Raw genomic sequence first — 22,804 nt, forward strand, 5'->3', positions numbered from 1 at the left:
GCAATATAGGCGACACTTCCTGTTGCTGTATGTTGCGAATAGGTCTACCAGTGGAATACCCCATCTTCGAAATATCACAGATAGTACGTCTGTCCTTATTTCCCACTCGTGATCCGTGGGGAATTGTCTGCTGAGGGAGTCTGCAATTACATTGGCGGTGCCAGGTAAGTATGATGCTGTTATGGTTACGCTGTTCTGTATGCACCAGTTCCAACACCGCACTGCTTCGGCGCATAGGGAGCATGATCGCGCTCCTCCTTGTCTGTTGACATAATACATCTCCGCTACATTGTCCGTCAGTATCCTTACTGTGAGACCTTTGATCTGGGGAAGAAAATGTTTGCATGCGTAAAAAATTGCCCGAAGTTCCAACAGATTTATGTGCAGACGCCTCTCGCTGAGCGACCATTTGCCCTGGATTCGTTCGCTGTCCATGTGGGCTCCCCAGCCTATGAGCGAGGCATCCGATGTTATCTGCACCGATGGTTGTTGCCGATGGAATGGAACTCCTGGCAGAAGGTTTTGCGCCTTTGTCCACCACTGCAGCGATCTCTGAACATGCGGGGGTAGTCACACTAGCTTTTGAATGTCGTGTCTCACGGGGACATAAACCGTGGACAGCCAATGTTGGAGGCCCCTCAAGTGGAGGCGCGCATGAGGAACTACTGCGGTGGCCGCTGCCATATGTCCCAGGAGACGAAGGCAATTGTGTACCGATACCGTCATGTTGCTGGTGAGTATAGTAACGAGATCCTTGATTGCTTGAAATCTTTCTTGAGGTAGGTAAGCTCTTGCCATGAGCGAATCTAGGTTTATCCCTATAAACTTTATGAATTGAGTTGGGACAAGTGTCGATTTCTGCTTGTTGAGGAGGAGGCCGAGTGATTCGAACGTTTGCTCGACCGTCGCCACCATCTGTGACGCCTCTCGCTGCGTGGCAGCTTTTATTAAGCAGTCGTCCAGATAGGGATATATTATCACCTGTAACCGACGGAGATGAGCCGCTACAACAGCCAGGGTTTTTGAAAACGCCCTGGGAGCTGACGCAAGACCGAATGGTAGAACCCGATACTGAAAATGATCGTGGCCTATCACAAATCGCAGAAAACGTCTGTGAGCGGGATGTATTGTGATGTGAAAATACGCATCTTGTAAATCGAGGGCAGCGAACCAATCGTTGAGATCGAGGGATGGTATTATGGAATTCAGGGTCACCATTTTGAAGCGCTGTCTGCGAAGATAACGATTCAAACCTCTTAAATCGAGAATGGGTCTCCAACCCCCCGTTTTCTTTTCCGTTAGAAAGTATCTGGAATAGAACCCTCTTCCCCTGAACTGATCGGGGACCCTCTCTATTGCTCCGATATCCAGGAGGTGATGAGCTTCCTGTCGCAAGAGATTTTCGTGAGATGGGTCCCTGAAAAGGGACGGGGAGGGTGGGGTGGTGGGGGGGATGGAAGCGAAGGGAATGGTGAAGCCGCTGTTTATGACTTCCAGGACCCATTTGTCCGATGTTATTTCGACCCATTGGGGATAGTAAGGTCGTAAGCGGTGGTGGAAAATGGGTTTTGCAAGAGTGATTGGTAGTATGCGCTTGCCCCCGACCAGAGAGTCAAACTTGCTGTTTTGAGGCAGGCGTGCCCGTCACTCTAGGTGGTGGACGCCTTCGTTGAGGGCGCTGTCTTGATCGCGATTGGTCGAAAGGGCGATTTTGCTGTCTCCGAGACTGATAATCATACCGCCTTTGGTATGGAAAATAACGCCGGCGGCGGAGTGGTGGTGCGTACATGCCGAGCGTACGAAGTGTTGTTCTCGAGTCTTTCCCAGTATGAAGCACCTCATCTGTCTTTTCTGCAAATAATTTCACCTTATCAAACGGGAGGTCTTCTACTTTGGAGTGCAACTCCTTGGGTACTGCCACCGTGGCGAGCCAGGAAGAGCGCCTCATGGACACTGCTGTTGCTACTCCCCGAGCTGCTGTATCAGCTATATCCATAGCTATCTGAAGATTGGCCTTTGAACATGCATAGCCCTCCTTGAGGATAGATCGTAGCAGCTCCCTGTCCGCCTCTGATGATCTTTGGGACAGCTCAGTAAGCTTCGCTATACTATCGAAGCTATGATTCGCCAAGAGAGCTGTATAATTCGCTATGCGAAGGAGCAGTGTGGCCGATGTATAAACCTTTCAGCCAAACGCGTCCAATTTCTTTGCCTCCTTATCAGCCCCCACATTTTTCAGCTGTGGGTTCTTAGCCCTTTGGAGAGTTGCGTCAACGACCAAGGAGTTTGGCTGCGGGTGAGTAAAAAGAAATTCTGAGTCTTTAGATGCTATAAAGTAGCGCTTCTCTGCCGGTTTCGAAGTTGGTGGAGTCGAAGCCGGGGTATGCCAAATTTCTGTTGCTGACTGGAGGATAGCCTCGTCCATAGGAAGGGCAACTTTAGATTGTTGCTTAGGGTTTAAGTTTCTCCAGAGCTTAAATTGTTTCGTTGGAGTGTCTGATATCTGAACATCTTGAGACTGGGCCACTCTCCTAAAAAGCTCTTGAAAGTCCTTTGTGTCGTCTGGGGGAGATGGATCCCCTTCAAAAACTGCATCGTCTGGATAAGATGACGACATATCTTTTTGGGATGCAGTCTGCAGTTGATCGTCCGTATCCGATATCTGTCCTTCCTCAGGCTCAGATAGGTGAACTGAAGGCGAGTGGTTCTGCTGCCGAGATGATGCCCCCTTCCAGTCTTGAATTGGAGACAATTGTCGCGCTTCATGAGGAGTATGGCAACAGCAGTGCCGAGAACGAGAGTGAGGTCTTCCATATTCGGAAGATGATCGATTTCCCCTATATTCAGGGTGGTCAGGAGACGACCTTCGCGAGGAGTATCTACTGGCATACCCCCTGTGATAGGATCTCGGGGGGGAGTAGCTTGGTGAGCGGGATCTGTATGACGATTCCCGATGATAATAATGATACCGTTCGCGATGGTCAGAATAACGAGACCTTGATCTCCATCGAGGGGACATTGTTTGGTTCTGAGAAGACGCGAGATGACTGACCCTCGGTGAATGAGAGGGAGAAATTGAAGGCTCCAGTGATGGTGAAATTGAATGTCTCGGTACTGACTTCCTAGCAGCCTTAGTGGGGACTGCAGAGGCAGGAGGAGCTTCCCTCCCTTGCACTGATAAAGAAGAATTGGCGGGGGGGGGGGAGGGAATAATTAGGACAGCATCATCATGTTGTCTTGCTGCCCTGCCCGGCACCGTAGGCAGCTGCTCCTCCGGTACGGCTGCGATAGTAATATGATCCGCCGGTGCCGACTCGGCACGGTGGGGGGCGCTCTGCCAGCCCCATTTGCTATGCTCTCCGGTGCCGTCTGTCAAAGCTGTATCCGGTGCCGGACCCGGTGCCGGCTTGTCCTGGCTTAGAGCAGCCGTTTGCGGTGCCGCTCGAGTTTGCGGCTGGGCAGACTGCCGCGGCTCCAGCCCTTGTAGCGGTGCCGACTGCTGTGAGTCAGTCGCGCTCTCAGCGGGGCGCAGAGCCGGTGCCGATGACGTGCGGCTTGATGTTGCCGCCTGCGGCTTATGCGACCTCTCTGGCTGTCTTGCGGCCCCGGAGGCACCCTGTTTATGTCCCTGAGGAACACGGGACAGTGAAGGAGGCGGGAGGGAGCGCGTAGGGGAAGCTCTTTTCTTTTTTGTTCCCATTGCCGCTGGAGAGCTTGATCTTTTCCCTCGCTCTCCGGGAGATTCTGAGACCTGCTGCTCAGAAGGCTGTAATGCCTTATCGCAGAGAAGCAGCTTTAAACGCATATCCCTTTCTCTGCGCGCCCTGGGAGTTAATTTTGCGCAATGAGTGCATTTTTGTGGCACATGCGCTTCTCCCAAACATCTTACACAGGCTTCATGCCCATCAGATGCCGGCATGGCTTCCTTGCAGTGAACACACCGCTTAAAACCTGGTGACCCAGACATAATTTTTCTTTCTTCTTCTTCTTTTTTTTTTTTTAAACTAACTATTATTATCCAATTCGACTAGCTATCTCTCTTCTTTTTTTTTTTTTTTTTTTTTTTTAAGGACGGTTCCTGTCTGAGGAGACAAGTGGCGTTCCGCCAGCAACGACGGGCGGCTGAGAGGAACTGACGACGGGGGGCCGGACCGTTGCAAAGGCACGAACGCCGCGCGCTGCGCTCGCGCATGTGCGGTCCAGCCCGGCTATGGCTCTGAAAACTTTCCGACCAGCGGCGCCGGGACGGGACCCGACACCTGGAGTGGAGCACCCACGAGGACCACTCGAAGAAGAACCTGTGTTGTAATAACAGCTGTGTATCATTTTATCTAATGTCCCTTCTTGCAGAATAGTGGTAGAAATGTAGCTGTGTTAGCCTGGTGCAGCTGAAACAAAAAACAGGATTGTGTAGCACTTTAAAGACTAACAAGATGGTTTAATAGGTGATGAGCTTGGGCCAGACCCACTTCCTCAGATCAAATAGTGGAAGAAAATTGTCACAACCATATATACCCGTGGTCCCCAACACGGTGCCCGCGGGCGCCATGGCGCCCGCGGGGGCATTTCCATGCACCCGCCAGGTGCTTGGGGCTGGCCTGGCACCGGGCGCAGGGCAGGGGGAGCGCTAGCCCCGGGCGCGTGTCGCTTGGCAGGGGGAGCGCCGGCCCCGCGCCCGCGGCGCTGGGCGGGGGGAGAGCCGGCGCTGGGCGGGGGGAGTGCCGCCCCCGGGCATGCAGCTATGGGGGGGGCCGCCCCCGGGCATGCAGCTATGGGGGGGCTACCCCCAGGGCGCAAGTGTCCCCGCCCCCTGGCGCCCGGCGGGCGAACGGCCACGCCCCCTGGCGCCCGACAACCTTGAAAGGTTGGGGACCACTGATATATACCAAAGGATATACTTTTTTTTAATTGTATCCTTTGGTATATATGGTTGTGACAATTTTCTTCCACTGTTTGATCTGAGGAAGTGGGTCTGGCCCACGAAAGCTCATCATCTAATAAACCATCTTGTTAGTCTTTAAAGTGCTACAAAGTCCTGTTTTTTGTTCCTTCTTGCAGAGGAGTGGTGGGGAGGCAACCGCTCCCAAACACCACGCTAGGGGGGTGCTCGGCCGGGGTGAGAGCGAGCGCACGCTGAGCAGGCTCATCTGGCATGGGCAGCGAGTTCTATGGCCGTCCCCTTCCCGGCCCCGGCCCGTCCCTGCCGTGTGCAGCGCTCAGTCGGCTCCCCCTTGCCTGCACACGCCAGGGAAGGACCGGGCTGGGGACGGCCATGGAACTCGCCGCCCATGCTAGCGTTCGGTCAGCTCCCCCTTGCCTGCGCACGCTGCGCAGGGTTTGCAGGTGACCGGGGAGACGCCCGGGCGTGACGTGACGTCACGGCCCGGGAATTTAAAAGTGCGGTGCCGGCCTAGCTGTGGTTCGGAGTTTGGGGACTGAGCACAGATTCCGGCCCCGCAAGCGGAAAGCAGAACGTACGTCAGGGTACGGAGGAAACCAGGTGGAAGGGGTGGGAGAGGAAGGAGCTTGGGGGGAGGGGAGGCGCTTGTGTGAGGTGGAAGGGAGAGGGAAGAGACAAATGCCAGGGGCCCAAGTGCAGTCAATGAGGGAAAGGGCAGAAGGGGAGGTGTCAGTGGGAGGCGGACAGGGTGAGGTTGTGAGAGGAGAGGGGAAGGGCTTTGGGGGCTAGAGGAGGGAGAAGGGGAGGTGCTGGGAGAAGGCTTGAAAGAAGGTGAATGTGAGAAAGGTGGGGATGGAGCAAGTTGTGTGTGAGGGCACAGAGGGGCAGGAGGGAATGGGGCAGAGAGTGGTGAGGGAATGGGCATTATCAGGGAGAAAGGGGGCAGGGGCAGCAAGGGAAGGGGGAGTCACCAAGAGGGTGCAGGGCCAAGAGAAGGTGAAGGTGCTAGGTGATTCTGGGGGTGAAGCAGAAGGGCAGACCCCTGCAGGGGAGGGACTAGCACCAGAGGAGAGAGGCAGGGCAGGTGTGTAGAGGGAGGTGTTAGGATAGGGGATGAGGAGAGGTAACTCACCTAATCAGAGTGGGGCTACTGGAGAAGTGGGCACAGGAGGGAGAGAAGGGCTGCTGGAGGGGGTGAGGTCAGGAAGGCTGAGGGCAGTGAGAAGGGCAGAAGTCAGAATAGCAGAGAAGGGTGAGGAATTTGGGGGGCAGCAGGCACCAGGGGAGATGATGGAACAAGGAGAGGAGACATGGCAGCAGAGAGTAAAGGGAAAGGTTTAAAAATATTTAGTAACTTGGCATGTTGCCCACAGCCAGTTTGTTTGTGACCTGCTGTGTGGTTTGGGTTTATATGGGGATCAACACGTGTCTGGCAAATGGGAGCTAAAACAAAAAAGTAGTCAGTGTAATGATCTTCTTCTGATATGCATTTTAGTAGTTAAATTCTTGGACTGTCATTGCTCATGAAAAGTGCTGTCACATGGGTAGAAATCGGGTAAATATTGCATTTTATTAATATCAGCAGAACTGACTTAAATGGGGCCTGTGTGTTGCATAGTCTTGCTTTAATCTTTGTATTCATGCCTGTCAGTGTGAGAGAAGCTATTTGTATATATTTGCTTGCATATGCAACCACACTTAAGTTGAGGCCCTCAGCATGTTCTGTAAGTATCAGTGTGGCCCCTGGGGCCTCCAAAGTTGAGTTGCCCTAGCTTATCCCTGACAGGTGTCGATCTAACCTGGTCTTTGCAGAATCTCCATCACTGGAGATATTTATCTCCCTAGGCAATTTATTCCAGTCTTTAACCACCGTGACAGGCAGGAAGTTTTTCCTAATGTCCAAACTAAACTCCCTTGCTATAATTTAAGGCCATTGCTTCTCATCCTAACCTCAGAGGACAAGGAGAACAATTTTTCTTCCTCCTCTTTATGATACTCTTTTAGATACTTGAAAGGTGCTCTCATGTTCCTTTTCGGTCTTCTCTTTTCCAAGGTAAACAAGGCCAATTCCTTCAGCCTTGCCTCATATCTCATGTTCTCTAGAACTTTCATCATTTGTGTTGATCTTCTCTGGACTTTCTCCATGTTTCCTGAAATGTGGCGCCCAGAACTGAACATGATACTCTAGCTGGGACGTGAGACTGGGCGGGTTAACTTCAATCCTCCTGTTTATTCTTTTCCTAAGCCAGGAGTGCACAGTAGTTCGGATGGGGGCTCTGCAGGAAGGCAGCCCGCACTGCCCCCTGCCTGAAACCTTGTGCAGGTGTTAAACAGCTGTCCAGCCCATCCTAGAGGTGACTGCATTTCAGTGTGCCTGAAGCAATACAGCACCAGCAATGGACAGGAGAATGGCTCCTGGGCATGGCTTGCTCATGACGGCTTCAGTCCCATTGGATGGGCCTCAGCCTCTTTTCTTCCCCTCCCCTGCTTTGCAATGGGGCTGTAGACTCTGGGGGGAGAGGGGTGGAGGCAGAGAGGTGTCTGCCTGCAGCAGATGTAGACATGTCTCTGTATTAATCATTCTCTCATTGAGGTTTTTAGCTTTGTAGTGAGTCCTTTTACATGGAAACTTTGTATTCAGTCTTAGTAGTATAGTTCTTAGGACAAGTGAGGCAGAGACTGTCCCTGTGGGGTGAATGAGGTGGGAATGGATAAGGTGAGCACCTCTTTGCAACTGCCCAGGTTGGAGAGGGGATGGAAGCCAGATCCAAGATCAATGAGACCTGGGAAGTGGGCCCATTGAAAGGAGAAATGGACCTGTGGATGCTTTGGAGGTCAGCAGCAAGGGCCTGCTTTGGGAAGCCCCCTCTTTGGAGGTGAATATGGCAGCATTGAGACACCACCCAGAAGCAGGCGCCACAGACACTAACTGCAGATTCATGGGACGGCTCTCTCAGATCTTGCACATGCATAAGATGATAGATCGGGGGGGGGGGCAGTGGCGTAGCGAGGGGGCCAGAGGGGTCAGTTGCCCCTGGGCACCACACTAGGGAGGCTCCAACTTAATCCCATTCTGCTCCCCCCGTTATCCCTTCAGCTTGTGCTCCTACTCCGCCTGCCACCTGCAGCTGGAGTCCCTTCCCTGCCTCCCTGCTCTGAGCCCGACCCTCCTCCATCTCCATTGGAGGGTTAGTGCATGCAGGAGCCTGGCCCCAAACTGTAGGGGGTGGGGGAAGATGCAGTAAAGTTCCCTTCAGCTGTGTACCAGGTTCGGGGCCGTGCCACATGGCGGCGAGGGGGCGCAAATTTTTCCTTTGCCTCCGGGCGCATAACATCCTCGCTACGCCTCTGCCTTCTTTCTCACAAATCCATCACATATTGCATTGATACACCCAGGACTGAAGATGCCAGTACAGAATATGCAAGTGTCTACAAAATGACTACAGTGCCAGAGGATGTGATCCAAGAGTATTTAATACAGTAAGTGGTTTTGCTAATACATAGTAAAGTTAATCATATTTTTTTTTAAGTGTTTGGATTAGTGCTATTCTCCTGGGTATTCTTGCTCACATTCTACACATATAAGAGAGCTAAGACCAAGCTAATTCTGGCTTTTTTTTTTAAGCTTTACATTTTGATGACAGAACACACACCATCACATGTGATTACTCAGAGTACCAAGTTGCTCTGATTGTCAGATTTTCAGCTCTGTCTCTCTGACCCTGAGTGGAAGTAGCCCAGCTCAAGCTAGATCTCATGTTTGGAAGCTCTGAGTTTAACACAACCAGAGCCTTAGTGTGTTCTCTCTCTGTCTCTCTCTGTTTCTCTCTCTGTCTCTCGGCCACATGCCTAACTGGATACTAGAATTTCCAGCATTATGCAAAAGTGGGCATCTAGCCACAGTACTCATTCCAGGACAGTTCATGCACAGCTGATGCTGGTGTTGTTCCAATATGCATTTGGGCAGCTGCTGAAGATTTGGTCCATGGCCTTGGTTTCTGTTGCCCTCTGCTTTTAGCCCATGCTTTGGAATGTTACATTTACACTTTGGGCAAAGCTTTGGCATGCAGCTTGCTGGTGTAGGCAGAGCAGACAAATGGAGGCTCCTGGAGCCTCCATTTGTCTGCTGCATGCACCAAGCAACTTGACTGACTCTGGGCATGGGTTTGACAGACCAGACCCTATTTGTGCAGAGCAGTCAGGAAGATAGCCATTGTCCAAAGGCTGCCCATTCTGCCCTGGACTGTTGCTGGTTGGCTGAGGTGCTTCTCCTCTGCCTCCTCGACTTCCTCCTCACCATCTGGGCCCATGAGAGAAAACAGTCTCTGTGACCAGTGTAGGTTTCAGATAAGTTGCCCCTTCTCAACAGACAGCATGGCAAGGTTAGAGCCAGAACTTTGGCAGAGCACAAGAGTTTCCTGACATGAGGGAAGGGGGGGGGGGGTGTGTGGGTGTGTGGGTGTGTGGGTGTGTGGGTGTGTGGGTGTGTGGGTGTGTGGGTGTGTGTGTGTGTGTGTGTGTGTGTGCGCGCGCGCCACAGCATTAACCTAATTCTATGCCCTAGCAGTCAGACCTAGCATAGCACAGTTCTCCACCCTGGGCCATTCCAGCCCCTGAATAGCTAAAAAACAGCCTGTGAAACTTACTCTACAGCTAGTAAGAGCTACTTTTAATAATATCCACACATGCTAACTGCTCGACCCACATCTTAGGCTATGTCCACACTAGAAGCACTTTATTGGTATAGAAATACCAGTCTACTATGCCAGCAAAGGTCTCCTAGTGTGGGGGGCAGCTTCAACAGGAAAGCTGCACTTTAAACCACCCCCCATGAACAAAACAAGTTATTCTGGTACTAACGTTAGCAGAGTACAAAATATTCCTTAAGAAAAATTCAGGTTTCTGCTTCATTTGTTCCTGTCAACGATTGACTAAAGCCAGTGAAAAGAGCTGCACGTGCCCTTGCTGTATGCACACATGACCCTATTAACCTGGCTTAAGCTGTGCCTGTTTGTGCCTATGGCTAAAATGCTTTATAGCTCAGTGTAAACCTTCTAATGGGTAGATTATTTCCCCAGGATTCCTCTATGTAAGGGCCACTCCACTCATCCTTCAAAGTGGTAGGATCCACTGCTTCTGAAGCAGTTCCCCCCCCCCCCCGTCCTGTAATGCAGGGGGCCTTCAGAGCTAGTCCAGGGTTCTATATTTGTACAGGAAGAAGTTGAGCAAGGAGCATGAGTGTTGTAATGGTAAAGCTCCCTGATTTAACTGTATTACCTTCTCCAGGACACCCACAAGATGCTGCCTACTCCAGAGAAGGAGTTCTGCAGCTGTGTGCCAGTACAGGAAACCCCACTGCCAAGGCATGGGATGGAAGGCAAACCAAGAGTCGGGGCCCTTGTGTGAATATAACCTTCACCTCCAGATAATATTTGCAGATTACAGTAAACTTCCGATAATCTGGCACCTTTAGGACCCAGGGGGTGCTGGATTATCAGATATGCCGGACTATCAGAAGGGGGGGCTACGAGGGGTCTGGAGTGGGGTGGGAGGGGATGCCACCCTAGACCCCTCATAGCCCCCCCCTTACGATAGTCAGGCTCTGCCCCAGGAGTCCCTGATTCAGCCGCTGCTGGTCAGTTTCAGCAGCAGCTGAATCGGGGATGCCTGCAATAGAGCAGCTGGGGTGCTGCCGGGTTGGTCCCGCAGCACCAAGGGGCAGTGCTACGGCACCGACCCAGCAGCACCCCAGCTGCTCTTGGGGACGCTTGGGACAGAGCAGCTGGAGTGCTGCCGGGTTGGTCCCGCAGTGCCAAAGGACGGCGCTGCGGGACCAACCCGGTAGCACTCCAGCTGCTCTGCTCCCAGCTTCCCCGATTCAGCTGCTGGTCAGTTTCAGCAGCAGCTGAATGGGGGAAGCCTGTCCGGCTGCCCCAGCACTTCCGGGTTCCTGATGGTGCCGGACCATCAGGAGTCCCGGAGCATTTGATGCTGGACTAATGGAGTCTTACCGTAGTAGGTTCTGGGAATGGGACAAACCCTCCTTCCAGCATGCTGATATGGGTCAAACTGCTGTAGGCAAAACTTGCAGGGTCTCTCATGTCCTTCCCTAGGAGTTTCCCCACTGGCTGAAGACACTCCCCCCTCCCCCTCCCCCCCAAGGTGGTCAGAGTTGGAATGATGCATCATCAGAGACTTTTCAGACAGCAGAGCAAGTCATTCCATTAGGAGGTCTCCCTATTGATGGCAGGTTAGGGTCCACCAAAAATCTTCATTGGCATTTTCCTGTATCTTCCATCAGCCTATTTCAGAACCTCTGTTTTGCTATAGTTTGTGAGATTTTTATTTCTCCTTGAAAAGATTTAGTGCCTTAATGGACATCAACCCGTGACACACAGAAATGCTCTCTTCTTAATATCCCAAACAAAAAGATTAGAAATGCATCTACATTCTTTCCCCACAGCAGAAATAAATCACATCAGCAATTTGCTGGAACGACCTCTAACGTATCCTTACCTGTGAACACTTCTTCCCTTCACCCTTCCTCCCTGGTTATACACTCCAGTAATCTGCTTTCAGATTTTGCCTTGCCAGTCATTTCAATGCATTTACTTATTAAATGGAATATGAGCTGCAGCACTTACTGGAATTGCCTGGGAGTCTCAATATGAGACAGTTTTGATCCAGCTGAGTTTTAATATAAGATTATAAACACAGGTATCTTCTTTCAACAAAAATGAAAATTAAAGGGGACTCAGTCTTTTAATGGCACCTCATACGTGCCATAGCTTCATAGGTATGCAGTATCTACATGTGCCAGAGCCCATGTTTATGCACACAGACAGCATGTGTCTGAAAAGCTGGTAGTTAGACATATGACTGGTCTGCTTGCGCAAAAAAAGTGTGAATGCAAAAAAAGAGCATCCCCAATTCTATGTAAAAATTGACTGCTATGGAAAATGTGACTCTCCGGCTACGTCTAGACTGGCAAGTTTTCTGCTTTTGCGGAAACTTGCCAGCTGTCTACACTGGCTGCTCGAATTTCTGCAAGAACACTGACAATCTAATGTAAGATTGTCAGTGTTCTTGTGGAAATGCTATGCTGCTCCTGTTTGGGCAAAAGCCCTCTTGCACAAATGCTTTTGCGCAAGAGGGCCAGTGTAGACAACACAGTATTGTTTTGTGTGAAAGAGCCCCGATGGCGAAAATGGCAATCGGGGCTTTCTTGCACAAAACTGTGTCTAGATTGGCACGGACGCTTTTCCGCAAAAAGTGCTTTTCCATTAAAAGCATTTGTGGAAAATCATGCCAGTCTAGACATAGCCTCCATGTCTAGGAGGTTTGTTATCTATTTTTCATTGGGACAAACTATTTTACAATCAAATGGATGGAAATATGCTGGAATCAGTGTTGATTTAAGAGGCTGTTCTACAGCACAGAGATGAACAAGAGTTTAATGTCTGTCTCAAAGATCTAAAACAGAGACCTTAACTTGGTGAGTCAGATCCTCCAAGTCCTACTAATGGATGTAGCCCCACTGAGTTAAATGGGGATTACTCATGTGAACAATCATGGGACTGGATGAACTGCATTTGCAGACCGCCAGATGGGAGGGTGGTGGTAATGCACTATGCACAATTGTTTTCCAACAAGCAGAAACAATAAAACTGAAATAAGAACTATCCACTGACCATCAACTTACTGTAAATCACTAAATTATGGTCAAAGCTAACATGGTAAGTGAAACAAGACTAAGTGCCTCAGCATCTGTCACTACAGCCACAGCTATATAAGAGAGACAGAGGCACACAGAGCATACTGGGATGAAAGTGAAATAACACATGGCTAGATGATGGCTAACATTCTTTAAAAAAACAATCTAGCTCTCTCTCAAATCTCATTCTGGTTATTAATAGAATCAGTAATCCTTGGCACTCCTAAACTCCGGCATACTCCAGACTCGCCTGGTTGGTTCACTGTCTCGCTCCACATCCTCTGAAATGGTCTTGATGTTGCTGCTGAATGGGGAAATCCTGGCTCGGGATTTAAATGTAATGAGAGAGAGGCTGGTTTTGTGCTTTGTGTTCCATTGCCTAGCAAGCTTCTTGGCCTCTTCTTCCTCTTTGATTTTCTCAGTGGCTTCCTGCAGGACAGAGCGGAAGAGACGGGCAACTTCTTGTACCTCTGGCTCATATTCAGCAATAAGTTGTCGTAATCTGAAAGTACAATCAATGCACAACTTTAATTTTAAAAAAGCTGAGCATCAGTCCACTGTTTGATACAGAAATTCAACTCCCATTGAGAATGGATTTGGTCACTTTTTGGCACTTTAACTTGGGGATATTTCATAAGCCCACAATGTATGATAAGACAGTTGTTAGTCCAGATACATTTAGTACAATGCCGGTCTGTGCTGCAAATCAGGGTGTATCTAAATGTTTTCAGGGAGGATCTCAAAGTTGTTTATAGACACTAATGAATTTAGCTTCATTACATTACTGGAGAATGAAAAGTATTATTTCATTTGCATGCTGAGAAGCAGAGTGATTTATTGAAGGCCACCAGTAAATCAGTGGGGGCATGTCTACACTACAAAGTTAGTTCGAACTAACGGATGTTAGTTCGAACTAACTTTCATAGCCGCTACACGAGCGCTCTGTTACTTCGAATTAAATTCGAACTAACGGAGCGCTTAGTTCGAACTAGGTAATCCTCATTCCACGAGGATTAAGCCTAGTTCGAATTTACTAGTTCGAATTAAGGGCTGTGTAGACCCTTATTCGAACTAGTGGGAGGCTAGCCCTCCCCAGGTTTCCCTGGTGGCCACTCTGGCCAACACCAGGGAAACTCTATTGCCCCCATCCCGGTACCGGACCCCTTAAAGGGGCACGGGCTGGCTACGGTGCCCGTGCCAGGTGCAAGCCTGCCAGCACCCAGCCAGCAGACCCTGCACCTGGCACAGATCGAGCCATCCACCCGATGCCCCCCAGCCCTCCCCCTCTTCCCGGGACCAGGCTGGCGGCTCCTGGGAGTTTGCCCGGGACCACAAGAGGCGGGCACTTGCCTGGGCTAGTGCGGACATCGTGGACCTCGTCCACGATCTCTGCACTAGGCACAGGAAAGTGGCCGTCTAGGGCAGGAGAGCTGCCAGCCTGGACACCCAGGAGCAGGAGTGCATGAAAATCAGAGTGGTCCAGTGAGACCCCTGTGCCATCCGTCTCCAGCGTTCCACAAACCTTGGGCAGGGACACCACTCCTACCCCCTGGCTAATACCACTCCATGGACCCAACCTCCATGACTTGATCTCACTTCCCTTTAAACTCTGTTCTAGTTCTAGCCTTCACAGCCTCCTGCAGCAAGGAGTTCCACAGGTTGACTCTTTGCTTTGTGAAGAACAACTTTCTCTTACTAGTTTGAAGCCTGCTACCCATTCCTTTCCTCTGGTGTCCTCTAGTCCTTCTTTATGGGAACTAATGAAGAACTTTTCTGTATGCACCCTCTCCACCCAACTCCTGCTTTTAGAGACCTCTATCCTGTCCCCCCTCCATCTCCTCTTTTCTAAGCTGAAAAGTCCCAGCCTCTCTTCATATGGGACCTGTTCCCAACCCCTGATCATTTTAGTTGCCCTCCCCTCTCCCAGCCCCTCTCTTCCCCTCTCCCACCTGCTTTTCCCAGTCTCCCCCAGTTTTGTTCAACAAAGACAGATTCTGTTTTTGAACACAATTGTCCTTTATTTTGTACATCAAGAAGAGGGGCTAGGGAAGGGTAAGTGGAAGGAGGTGAGGGAGGAATGGGGCACGAGCCCTCGATGGGGAGGACTGGGCTGGCTCTGCGGGCTTTTGGGGTGGAAGCTCTCCTGCAGCCCCCCCGATTGCCCCCTCTCCCCAGATGGCAGCCTGCGGCAAGTGCAGTCTGGCTGATGGCCGAGTGCTGTGATGTGCCCAGTGTGGGTACTCTGGGCACTCCAAGCCAGGACTGCTTTGCAAGCGGGGCACCCCTGAGAACTGTCTGTCCGGGGTGGGGGTCGGGATCCTTTAAGCGCAGCCCTCGGCTAGCCTGAGACAGCATCTCCACGCTCTAAGTCCTCCTCTGATGCCCTGCTGGCACTGCTTCTGGCCATCCTTAAGCCTGGTTCAGGGTCCACTTAATGTGGACATGCTAGTTCGAATTAGCAAAACGCTAATTCGAACTAGTTTTTTAGTCTGGATCCGTTAGTTAATTCGAACTAAGCTAATTCGAACTAAGTTAGTTCGAATTAACGTTGTAGTGTAGACGTATCTTGGCAGAACTAACTTGTAAACAAAATCTTACCATTAGGCTCTGCTCCCACCTGCACTTGGGAAGCATGCAGTTCCATTCACCAGGCTCATACTGATAGCATTTAATTAGAATATATATGCAAACGAATTACACCATAAACAACAAAGATAAAATGTTTAATTCTGAGAGCTGCATGTATTTCATAATCAAAACTTAAAGCATTTGTAGATCCTTCTATATAATTTAATAGTGGTGAAAGCAATAGACTTCTATGGAAATAACATGTGATTTTGCAGAAATTGTCCTGAATACATAAAGAATGGAGTGCTTTCTATAGGTTTTTTTTAACTATCCTATGAAATGTACCAGGGAATTATATCTTTTCTATATAATTGTATAAGCTGACTTTAAAATTTTATAGAAAGATTATCATTTCCTTGTATGCCAAAGGACTTTTTCATGTGGGATAAAGTAAATCCACATGCAAATTACAGCTATTTGATATTTATTGTGCAAGAATATCATTGTAATGTATGACAATGGTGAATGACACTGAATATGTTTTAATAATCATTTTACCCTGACAATTCTATGAGCACTGTCCAGTGCTACCTGGTGCTAAGTGCATTCAACTTCAATGAAAGCTAGTAGGAGTTGAAGATGCTGTGAATCTTTCAAGAGTGAGCCTTCAGTGTCTGATCCAAAGCCCATTAAAGTTGATGGAAAATCTCCCATTGACCTCAGTGAGCAGTTCCTTAACATAATAAAGGCCTTAGAACTTTGACCATTGGAGGGTCTAAGAACCCATTCATACTCTTAGTTGGACTGAGAGGGTCTGACTCCACCAATCGTAAAGACATGAATATTTAGGATGTACATAAGCTGCACATTCTTTTACCAATTAGAATAATAGGCTGAACTGACTCAGATATAGAGACTGAACAAATGGGGTAGGAGTCATGTTTACAGATTAATGTGTAATGCTGTTAATTGATAGAGCCAATTACTGAGAAAGTATCACTCAGGCTGAGTTCTTGTCTATTTGCAAGGTGCAATTAGCAAATGGTTTTACTTCATTCACTCTATTATAGTTAGAAACTTCTAAAGATGGGACTATCCAAAAATGAGGTTCTTTCCACACCAATGAAATCTCAGCAGGCATGAAAAATGCCCTCAAGGGATCTTTCACCTTACAAGAATGAGTTCAGTGCTACATTCCTGTGTTAGTACTCACACCTCAGCTTAGTAAAACTGAAATAATTTTCTGACTCAGGCTAACTATTCACCATCCTAGCAGTCTTTTGGACAGTCTTTTCACTTCTGACTTTTCATGATCAATGGCTATAGCATTTGAATAGGAGTATGTTTCAATTAACAGAACCCTCTCCTCCAAGTCTCAGATTCTTTCCACCTCACCTCCAATTTAATTGTGTTGCTTTTTGGCTCCCTAGGACAAGTTAATTATTTTCTATGCTTTTTTACATTAAGGTAACTTGGAACTCAGGCAAAACTCTGTAGGAGTGTAGGACCACTTCATAATCTTTCCAAATGTTGTTTGAACAGTTAGCTAACTACTGTAAAGCCCTTTAGATAAAAGGGTTATATAAAAAACATGTCTGGACAAGCGATTTCCATTAAGTTCTAGCAGTAGTTTCTCCCCAGCAGCTGCAGCCCTGAAGCTGGGAAAAGTTTGCCTCTTTCTCTGGCAGCCACAGCCCTGCATGTTTCAATTTCCTCCCACACTCTATTCTCACCCCACTATCCCCCACAAACCTTTTATATTCCTCACCACATTCAACCCTGAAGACACCACTTCTCATTATATGTGCGTCTTCTCAAGGGTCCAACACCAAATTAGTTGAGCCATGCCTGCGCAGCTCCACTAATTAGGTGGGTGTCCCTTCATATTCTCATGTATAGCCATCCAGGTGCACACTTTGGAGGGGACAATCCATGGACAACCTGAATGGAGCTAATGAACCACTGGTAGTTCATGGGCCACAGCTTGAACTTCTGGTCTCTATAATTAGTCTTGCCATAAGTGCTGGGGACTTGACTGGAACAACTCCTCCCTGATCAATTCCTTCCCCTCCCACCAGTGCCTCCTGCCAGCTGATGATCCCACCAATCAGTGCCCTCCTTATCCTCCCAGTGCCTCCTGCTCAGTACAGTCAACTATTCTGCCACATGCAGCAGGCACTGGAGAGGAGGAGAGAGGGTGGGCATGCTTGGCTAAGAAGCAGAACAGAGTGGGAAGAGATGGGTATGAGTGCCTGGGGAAGGGATAATGAGGGTATGGGAAGAAGCATTGTGGGGACTTGGGAAAAGGGATGGAGTGAGGGTAGGGCATGGGACAGTCTGAGGTTGAGCACACACACACACACACACACACACACACACACACACACACACACACACACACACACACACACACACACACACACACACACACACACACACACACACACACACACACACACACACCCCTACCCATTCCAGACAGTGACATCTGAGAAACAGTACCTGATGTGGGAAACCACTACCATACACACAATTTATTAATTACAAGGCAGTCATGTGAGGGACCGCACAGAAAGTTACAAATTCCGTGCTCAGTCCTGCATAGTCTACTCAGCACAATCCCATTGGTTGGGGAGCACCACGTTCCCCCTCCTCTCAAGCTCATAGTTATTAATAGACACACATGGCCCCTGCAGCCTGTGCAAGGGCAGGGCCGACAGGAAGGCTGCCTCAGAAATGTGCTGAGCTGCTGGCCAGGAGTCACTCCAGCTCTTTCCTCCCCCATCCTTCTGCCCCCCACTCCTACCTCCTATCCCTTATAACCCAAACCTCTGTCCTATACTGCACCCATACACCCTCCCAGAACCTGCACCCAAGTCCCCTGCTCCATGTCACAACCCCCTCCTGCTCTAGGTCACATCCCAAACCCCTGTACCCCAGTCCAGTGCCCAGATCACAACACTCCCTTCTGAACCCTAATCTCTTACCCCAAGCTCCGTTCTGCACCCAACCTTCATCCCCTCTCTAAAATCTTGGAAGAGTGCAGCCCTCGACCACTTTCCAAAATCATGGAGTGGCCCTCCCCATAAAAAAAATATTGCCCATCCCTGATATAGATTGTAGCTCTTTAGGACAGGATGCAGCTGCTTACTCAGCTCTTTTGGGCCATGGGGATGGTTAGGCTATGCTGCTCGTTCAATGCTTCGGGGTGAGTCGGGGGTGTGTGTGCTCCCCAGCAACCCTAGACTCGGGGCCAGGAAGCAGGGGGCAGCGGCCACAAAATGAGGAACTGGGAGCCAGCAGCTACAATAGGGGATGTTGGAGCTGGTGGGCACAGAAGGGACAGGGCTTCAGGTGGAAGGGGCAATCTCCCCACCACCCATGGTTCTGGGTCTGAACAGTTCTGCATTCAAAGGAGTATTACTTGTAAAACCCTGCAGCGGGCAAATCTGGCCATTTTTGGTTTAAGCTATCCATAAATCCTTGACTCTGTCATCACCTGGGAGCCCTGCAAGGGAACAGAGAAGTCTAACAATCTCTCCAGCATCTTCTCCACCCTGGGAAGGCAAGAGCTTTCTCCAGTCTCCTTGTACTGTAGAAAGTATCCATGAGCAGGAGACCCCTTTGGGCTGCAGAAGAAGGGCTCAGGGTGAGCTGTGGCTCAGTTCCTTGCATTGTTGTCACTGGTGGCTGGAGAGAGGGAAACAGGAGAGAAATGATCCCCTTTGGCCATATGTTCAGTGCCTGTGAAGCTGGGGCATTGCTACAGGTGGGTCTGAGTGAACCCATGGCCCACCCTCTTAGCATCCAGGCCCACTCAAATTGGGGCAAGAGCCTTTGAATCCACAGGCTGGGACCCCTGACTCCAGCTGGGTATCTGTTAGCCTGGCTGCATGGCTCTCTGTGATCACCACATACTGCTACCCCAGGGTATGTCTACATTACCACCCTAGTTCGAACTAGGGTGGTAATATAGGCAACCGGAGTTGTAAATGAAGCCCGGGATTTGAATTTCCCGGGCTTCATTTGCATAAAGCTGGGCGCTGCCATTTTTAAATGTCCGCTAGTGCATTATGCATTTGCTTTATGCAAATGAAGCCTGGGAAATTCAAATCCCGGGCTTCATTTGCAACTCCGGTTGCCTACATTACCACCCTAGTTTGAACTAGGGTGGTAGTGTAGACATATCCCCAGTCTCCAGCCCCAGCACCACGAATGGGGAAGGCCAGGGCCTCGTCTGGGCAGGGATAGTGTTGGGGTCAAACCAGTGTGTTACAGCCAGGCTGGCAGACACCAAGCTGGGTTGGGAGGGGTAGGTGGAGCTTAAGTTTCAGTGGGGCCCGTCTGTTCCCCACACATGCAACCCAGAGCCCGTCTGCCCTGGGTTCCTGCTGAGCAGTAAGAGGGATAGGAGGAAGCATGTCCCCCATCCCTTCTGACCCCTCTTACCAGGGCACCAGATCCATCCTGCACCACCACCTCCCCTTTCTGCCCCTTTCCCCAGGACACTGGATTCCTTCTGCCCCTCTCCCATCTCCACAGGGCACCAGTTTCCTCCTGCACATATGATCCTTTTTGACCCCGATCGCCTACCCCGCATCACTGCCTGCTCATGTGAAAGCTGGGCCCACCGACTTTTCCTGCCCTAACTACACTGCTATAAAAGGATATATGCTCCCCCCAGAATCTTTTGTTTCCTGATCAAAGCAATGGCAAAATGTATCCTTAATAGGGATGTAAAATCCCATTTAATTGGTTAACCATTTAAATGTGAAGTTCAACCACTCAACCAATTGAGGGGCAGTGGTGGCGCGGCGGGGTTCCCCCGCTTCCTGCACCCCTGTAGTGGCACAAACAGAGTCCACCAGCCACTAGAATAGAGGGAGTTTATTGCTTCTCCAGGATACAGCATAGATGTAATCTGGTTACAGGAGAGGCCTAGAATGCCTCAGTCCCCCTTGAGATGGGGGAGACTGGGTCCCTAAATCCCAGCTGTTGCTTAGGCTGCTTCCTCCATGATTCCAGACAGAACTAAAAAAAATCCCTTCCAGCCCTGCCCCCCTGCCAGGGGCTGGCCTCCCTTCCTTCCTTTGTCTCCCTGGGAGGCAACTGGTCTGACAGGTTGGGAGCCCCTTGCATAATGACTCATCCCCTATCCTGCTGGACCGTGCTACAAACAGCCGTCAGCGGAGGTCACCCATAGCCCACCACCCAGCATAGCAACCAGCCAGGTACCAACACTACATCGCACCTGTCCCCCCCGCCCCCAAGAGCGAACTGAGCAGGGCCACTGGGGAGGTTCAGGCCCCTTGCTACGGGACAGCGCGTCGGCGATGATGTTGGCGTTCCCCTTAGTGTGGATCACTTCCATGTCGTAGTCCTGCAAGAGCAGGCTCTACCTCAGTAGCTTGGCGTTGGTCCCCTTCATCTGTAGCCAGGCCAGGGGGCAGTGGTCGCTGTACACCGTGAAACGCCGGTCAAACAGGTATGGCTGCAGCTTTTGCAGGGCCCACACCATTGCTAGGCATTCCCTCTCTACGGCCGCGTAGCTCCGCTCCCGGGGCAGCAGCTTCCTGCTCAGGTACATGACGGGGTGTTGTTCCCTCTTCTCGTCCATCTGCATCAGCACTTCCCCCAGCCTGGTGTCTGAGGCATTGGTAAACACGACACAGGGCTTGTGAAAGTCCGGGTTTACCAACACTGGGGCCTTGATCAGGGCTTCCTTCAGTGCACAGAGAGCTCTCTGGCACTGCTCTGTCCAGACCACCCTGTCTGGCCTCCCCTTCCTGCACAGTTCCGTGATTGGGGCAGCGATGGAGCTGAAGTTGGGCACAAACCTCCAGTAGTACCCCGCCATCCCAATGAAAGCCTGGACCTGCTGCTTGATCTGGGGCACAGGCCAGTCTCTGATGGCCTCCACCTTGGCCGGCTCTGGCTTCAAGCAGCCACTCCCCACCTTATGGCCCAGGTAGGACACTTCGGCCATTCCAACCTTGCACTTCCCAGCCTTTACGGTCAGCCCAGCCTCCCACAGCCGATCCAGTACCTGGCTGACCTGGGCCATGTGGTCCTCCCAGGACTGGCTGAAAATACAGATATCATCTATGTACGCTAGGGTACAGTTCTCCATTCCCCGCAGCAGCTGGTCCACCAGATGCTGGAAGGTGGCCGGCGCCCCTTTGAGGCCGAAGGGCAGAACCAGGAACTCGGAGCCCCAGCGGGGTGATGAAAGCCGATTTTAGTCTGGCCTCCTGGTCTAGCAGCACCTGCCAGTAGCCCTTGGTGAGGTCCAGGGTGGTGAGGTAGCGAGCTCCCACCAGCTTGTCCAGGAGCTCATCGGGCCTTGGCATCGGGTAGGCGTCGGACACCGTGATGGCGTTGAGCTTCCGGTAGTCCATGCAGAACCAGATCGACCCGTCCTTCTTGGGAACCAGCACCACAGGAGAGGCCCTGGGGCTGGAGGACAGCTGGATCACCTCCAGGGCCAACATGTCCTGGACCTCTCTCTCCAGGTCCTAGGCTGTTTTCCCCATGACCCTGAACAGGGAGCAGCACACCGGGGGGTGAGTGCCCGTCTCCACCCGGTGGACAGCCAGGTTGGTGAGACCAGGCTTATTGGAGAACAGCTGCTGGCGGGAGCACAGCACCTCCCTGATCTCAGCTGGGCCTGGGCGAGCTGGTCTGAGAGGGAAATTGACTCCAGCGAAGAGTCCTCTCTGGTCACAGGGAATAAGTCTACAGGGAATCCTACCCCTGCTCCTCCCAGGGCTCACACACAGCCAGCACCAAGTTCTCCTGGCCCCAGTATGGCTTCATCATGTTCACGTGGTACACCCGCTGGCCACGTGTCCAGCCCGTCAACTCCACCACATAATTCACGTCACTCAGCTGCTAACAACCTTGAAGGGACCGTCCCAGGCGGCTTGCAGCTTGTTCTTCCGCATGGGGATTAGGACTATCACCTGGTCCCCGGCAGTGTAGGCACAGGCCCATGCATTGCGGTCGTACCAGACCACCTGCTTCCTCTGGGCCCTGCTCAGTTTCTCTCTGGCCAGGCCCATGAGCTCAGCAACTCTTTCCCGGAACTTCAGGACATATTCCACGACCGGCTCCCCCTCCGGGGGGGGGCCTTCCCCTCCCTCTCATCTCTCAGTAAGTCCAGGGGGCCCCTCACTCACCTCTCATATAACAGCTCAAACGGTGAGAACCCTGTCGACTCCTGGGGTATCTCCCTGTACACAAACAGCAGGTGATGTAGGTACCTGTTCCAGTCCTGCAGGTGTTTGTGCATAAAGGTCCTTAGCATCTGCTTCAGAGTCCCATTGAACTTGTCCACCAACCTGTTGGTCTGGGGGTGATATGCTGAGGCCCAGGTGTGCTGGACCCCACATTTCTCCCACAAGCATCGGAGCAGGGCCGACATGAAGTTGGATCCCTGGCCCATGAGAATCTCCTGGGGGAACCCCACCCTGCTGAAAATGGTCAGCAGTGCGTCTGCTACCGTGTCTGCCTCAATAGAGGGTAGGGCCATGGCCTTGGGATAGCGGGTGGCAAAGTCCACCACCACCAGAATGTATTTCTTCCCCGTCCAGGTCGCTCTGTTGAAAGGCCCCACAATATCT

The 22,804-nt window shown here is 50.9% G+C and overlaps 1 protein-coding gene and 1 long non-coding RNA gene across 6 annotated transcripts in view; one reads left to right on the forward strand and one right to left on the reverse strand.

Annotated features, from left to right (window-relative positions):
* Window positions 1-5,118: 5,118 nt before the first annotated feature.
* The window catches only part of LOC102458787 (uncharacterized), a 32,856-nt gene continuing 15,170 nt past the window's right edge, over window positions 5,119-22,804 (forward strand). Inside the window, exons 1-2 of one of the 3 annotated variants that reach the window (XR_012902904.1) lie at window positions 5,119-5,484; window positions 8,297-8,380. This is a non-coding gene — a long non-coding RNA (uncharacterized LOC102458787). The remainder of the gene's footprint in view (window positions 5,485-8,296; window positions 8,381-22,804) is intronic. The other 2 variants (XR_012902902.1, XR_012902903.1) reach the window with 2 other exon arrangements.
* Window positions 10,705-22,804, reverse strand: part of RD3 (RD3 regulator of GUCY2D) — a 57,097-nt gene continuing 44,997 nt past the window's right edge. For 2 of the 3 annotated variants that reach the window (XM_075925136.1, XM_075925135.1), the window contains exon 4: window positions 10,706-13,116. In XM_075925136.1, coding sequence (XP_075781251.1) covers window positions 12,819-13,116 — 298 coding nt within the window. In that variant the 3' untranslated portion in view covers window positions 10,706-12,818. Of the gene's footprint in view, window positions 13,117-22,804 lie in introns of all 3 variants that reach the window. The other variant, XM_075925137.1, reaches the window with a different exon arrangement.

The sequence above is a fragment of the Pelodiscus sinensis genome, chromosome 3 (assembly GCF_049634645.1).
Source record: "Pelodiscus sinensis isolate JC-2024 chromosome 3, ASM4963464v1, whole genome shotgun sequence".
In the NCBI taxonomy this organism is placed as follows: Eukaryota; Metazoa; Chordata; order Testudines; family Trionychidae; genus Pelodiscus; species Pelodiscus sinensis.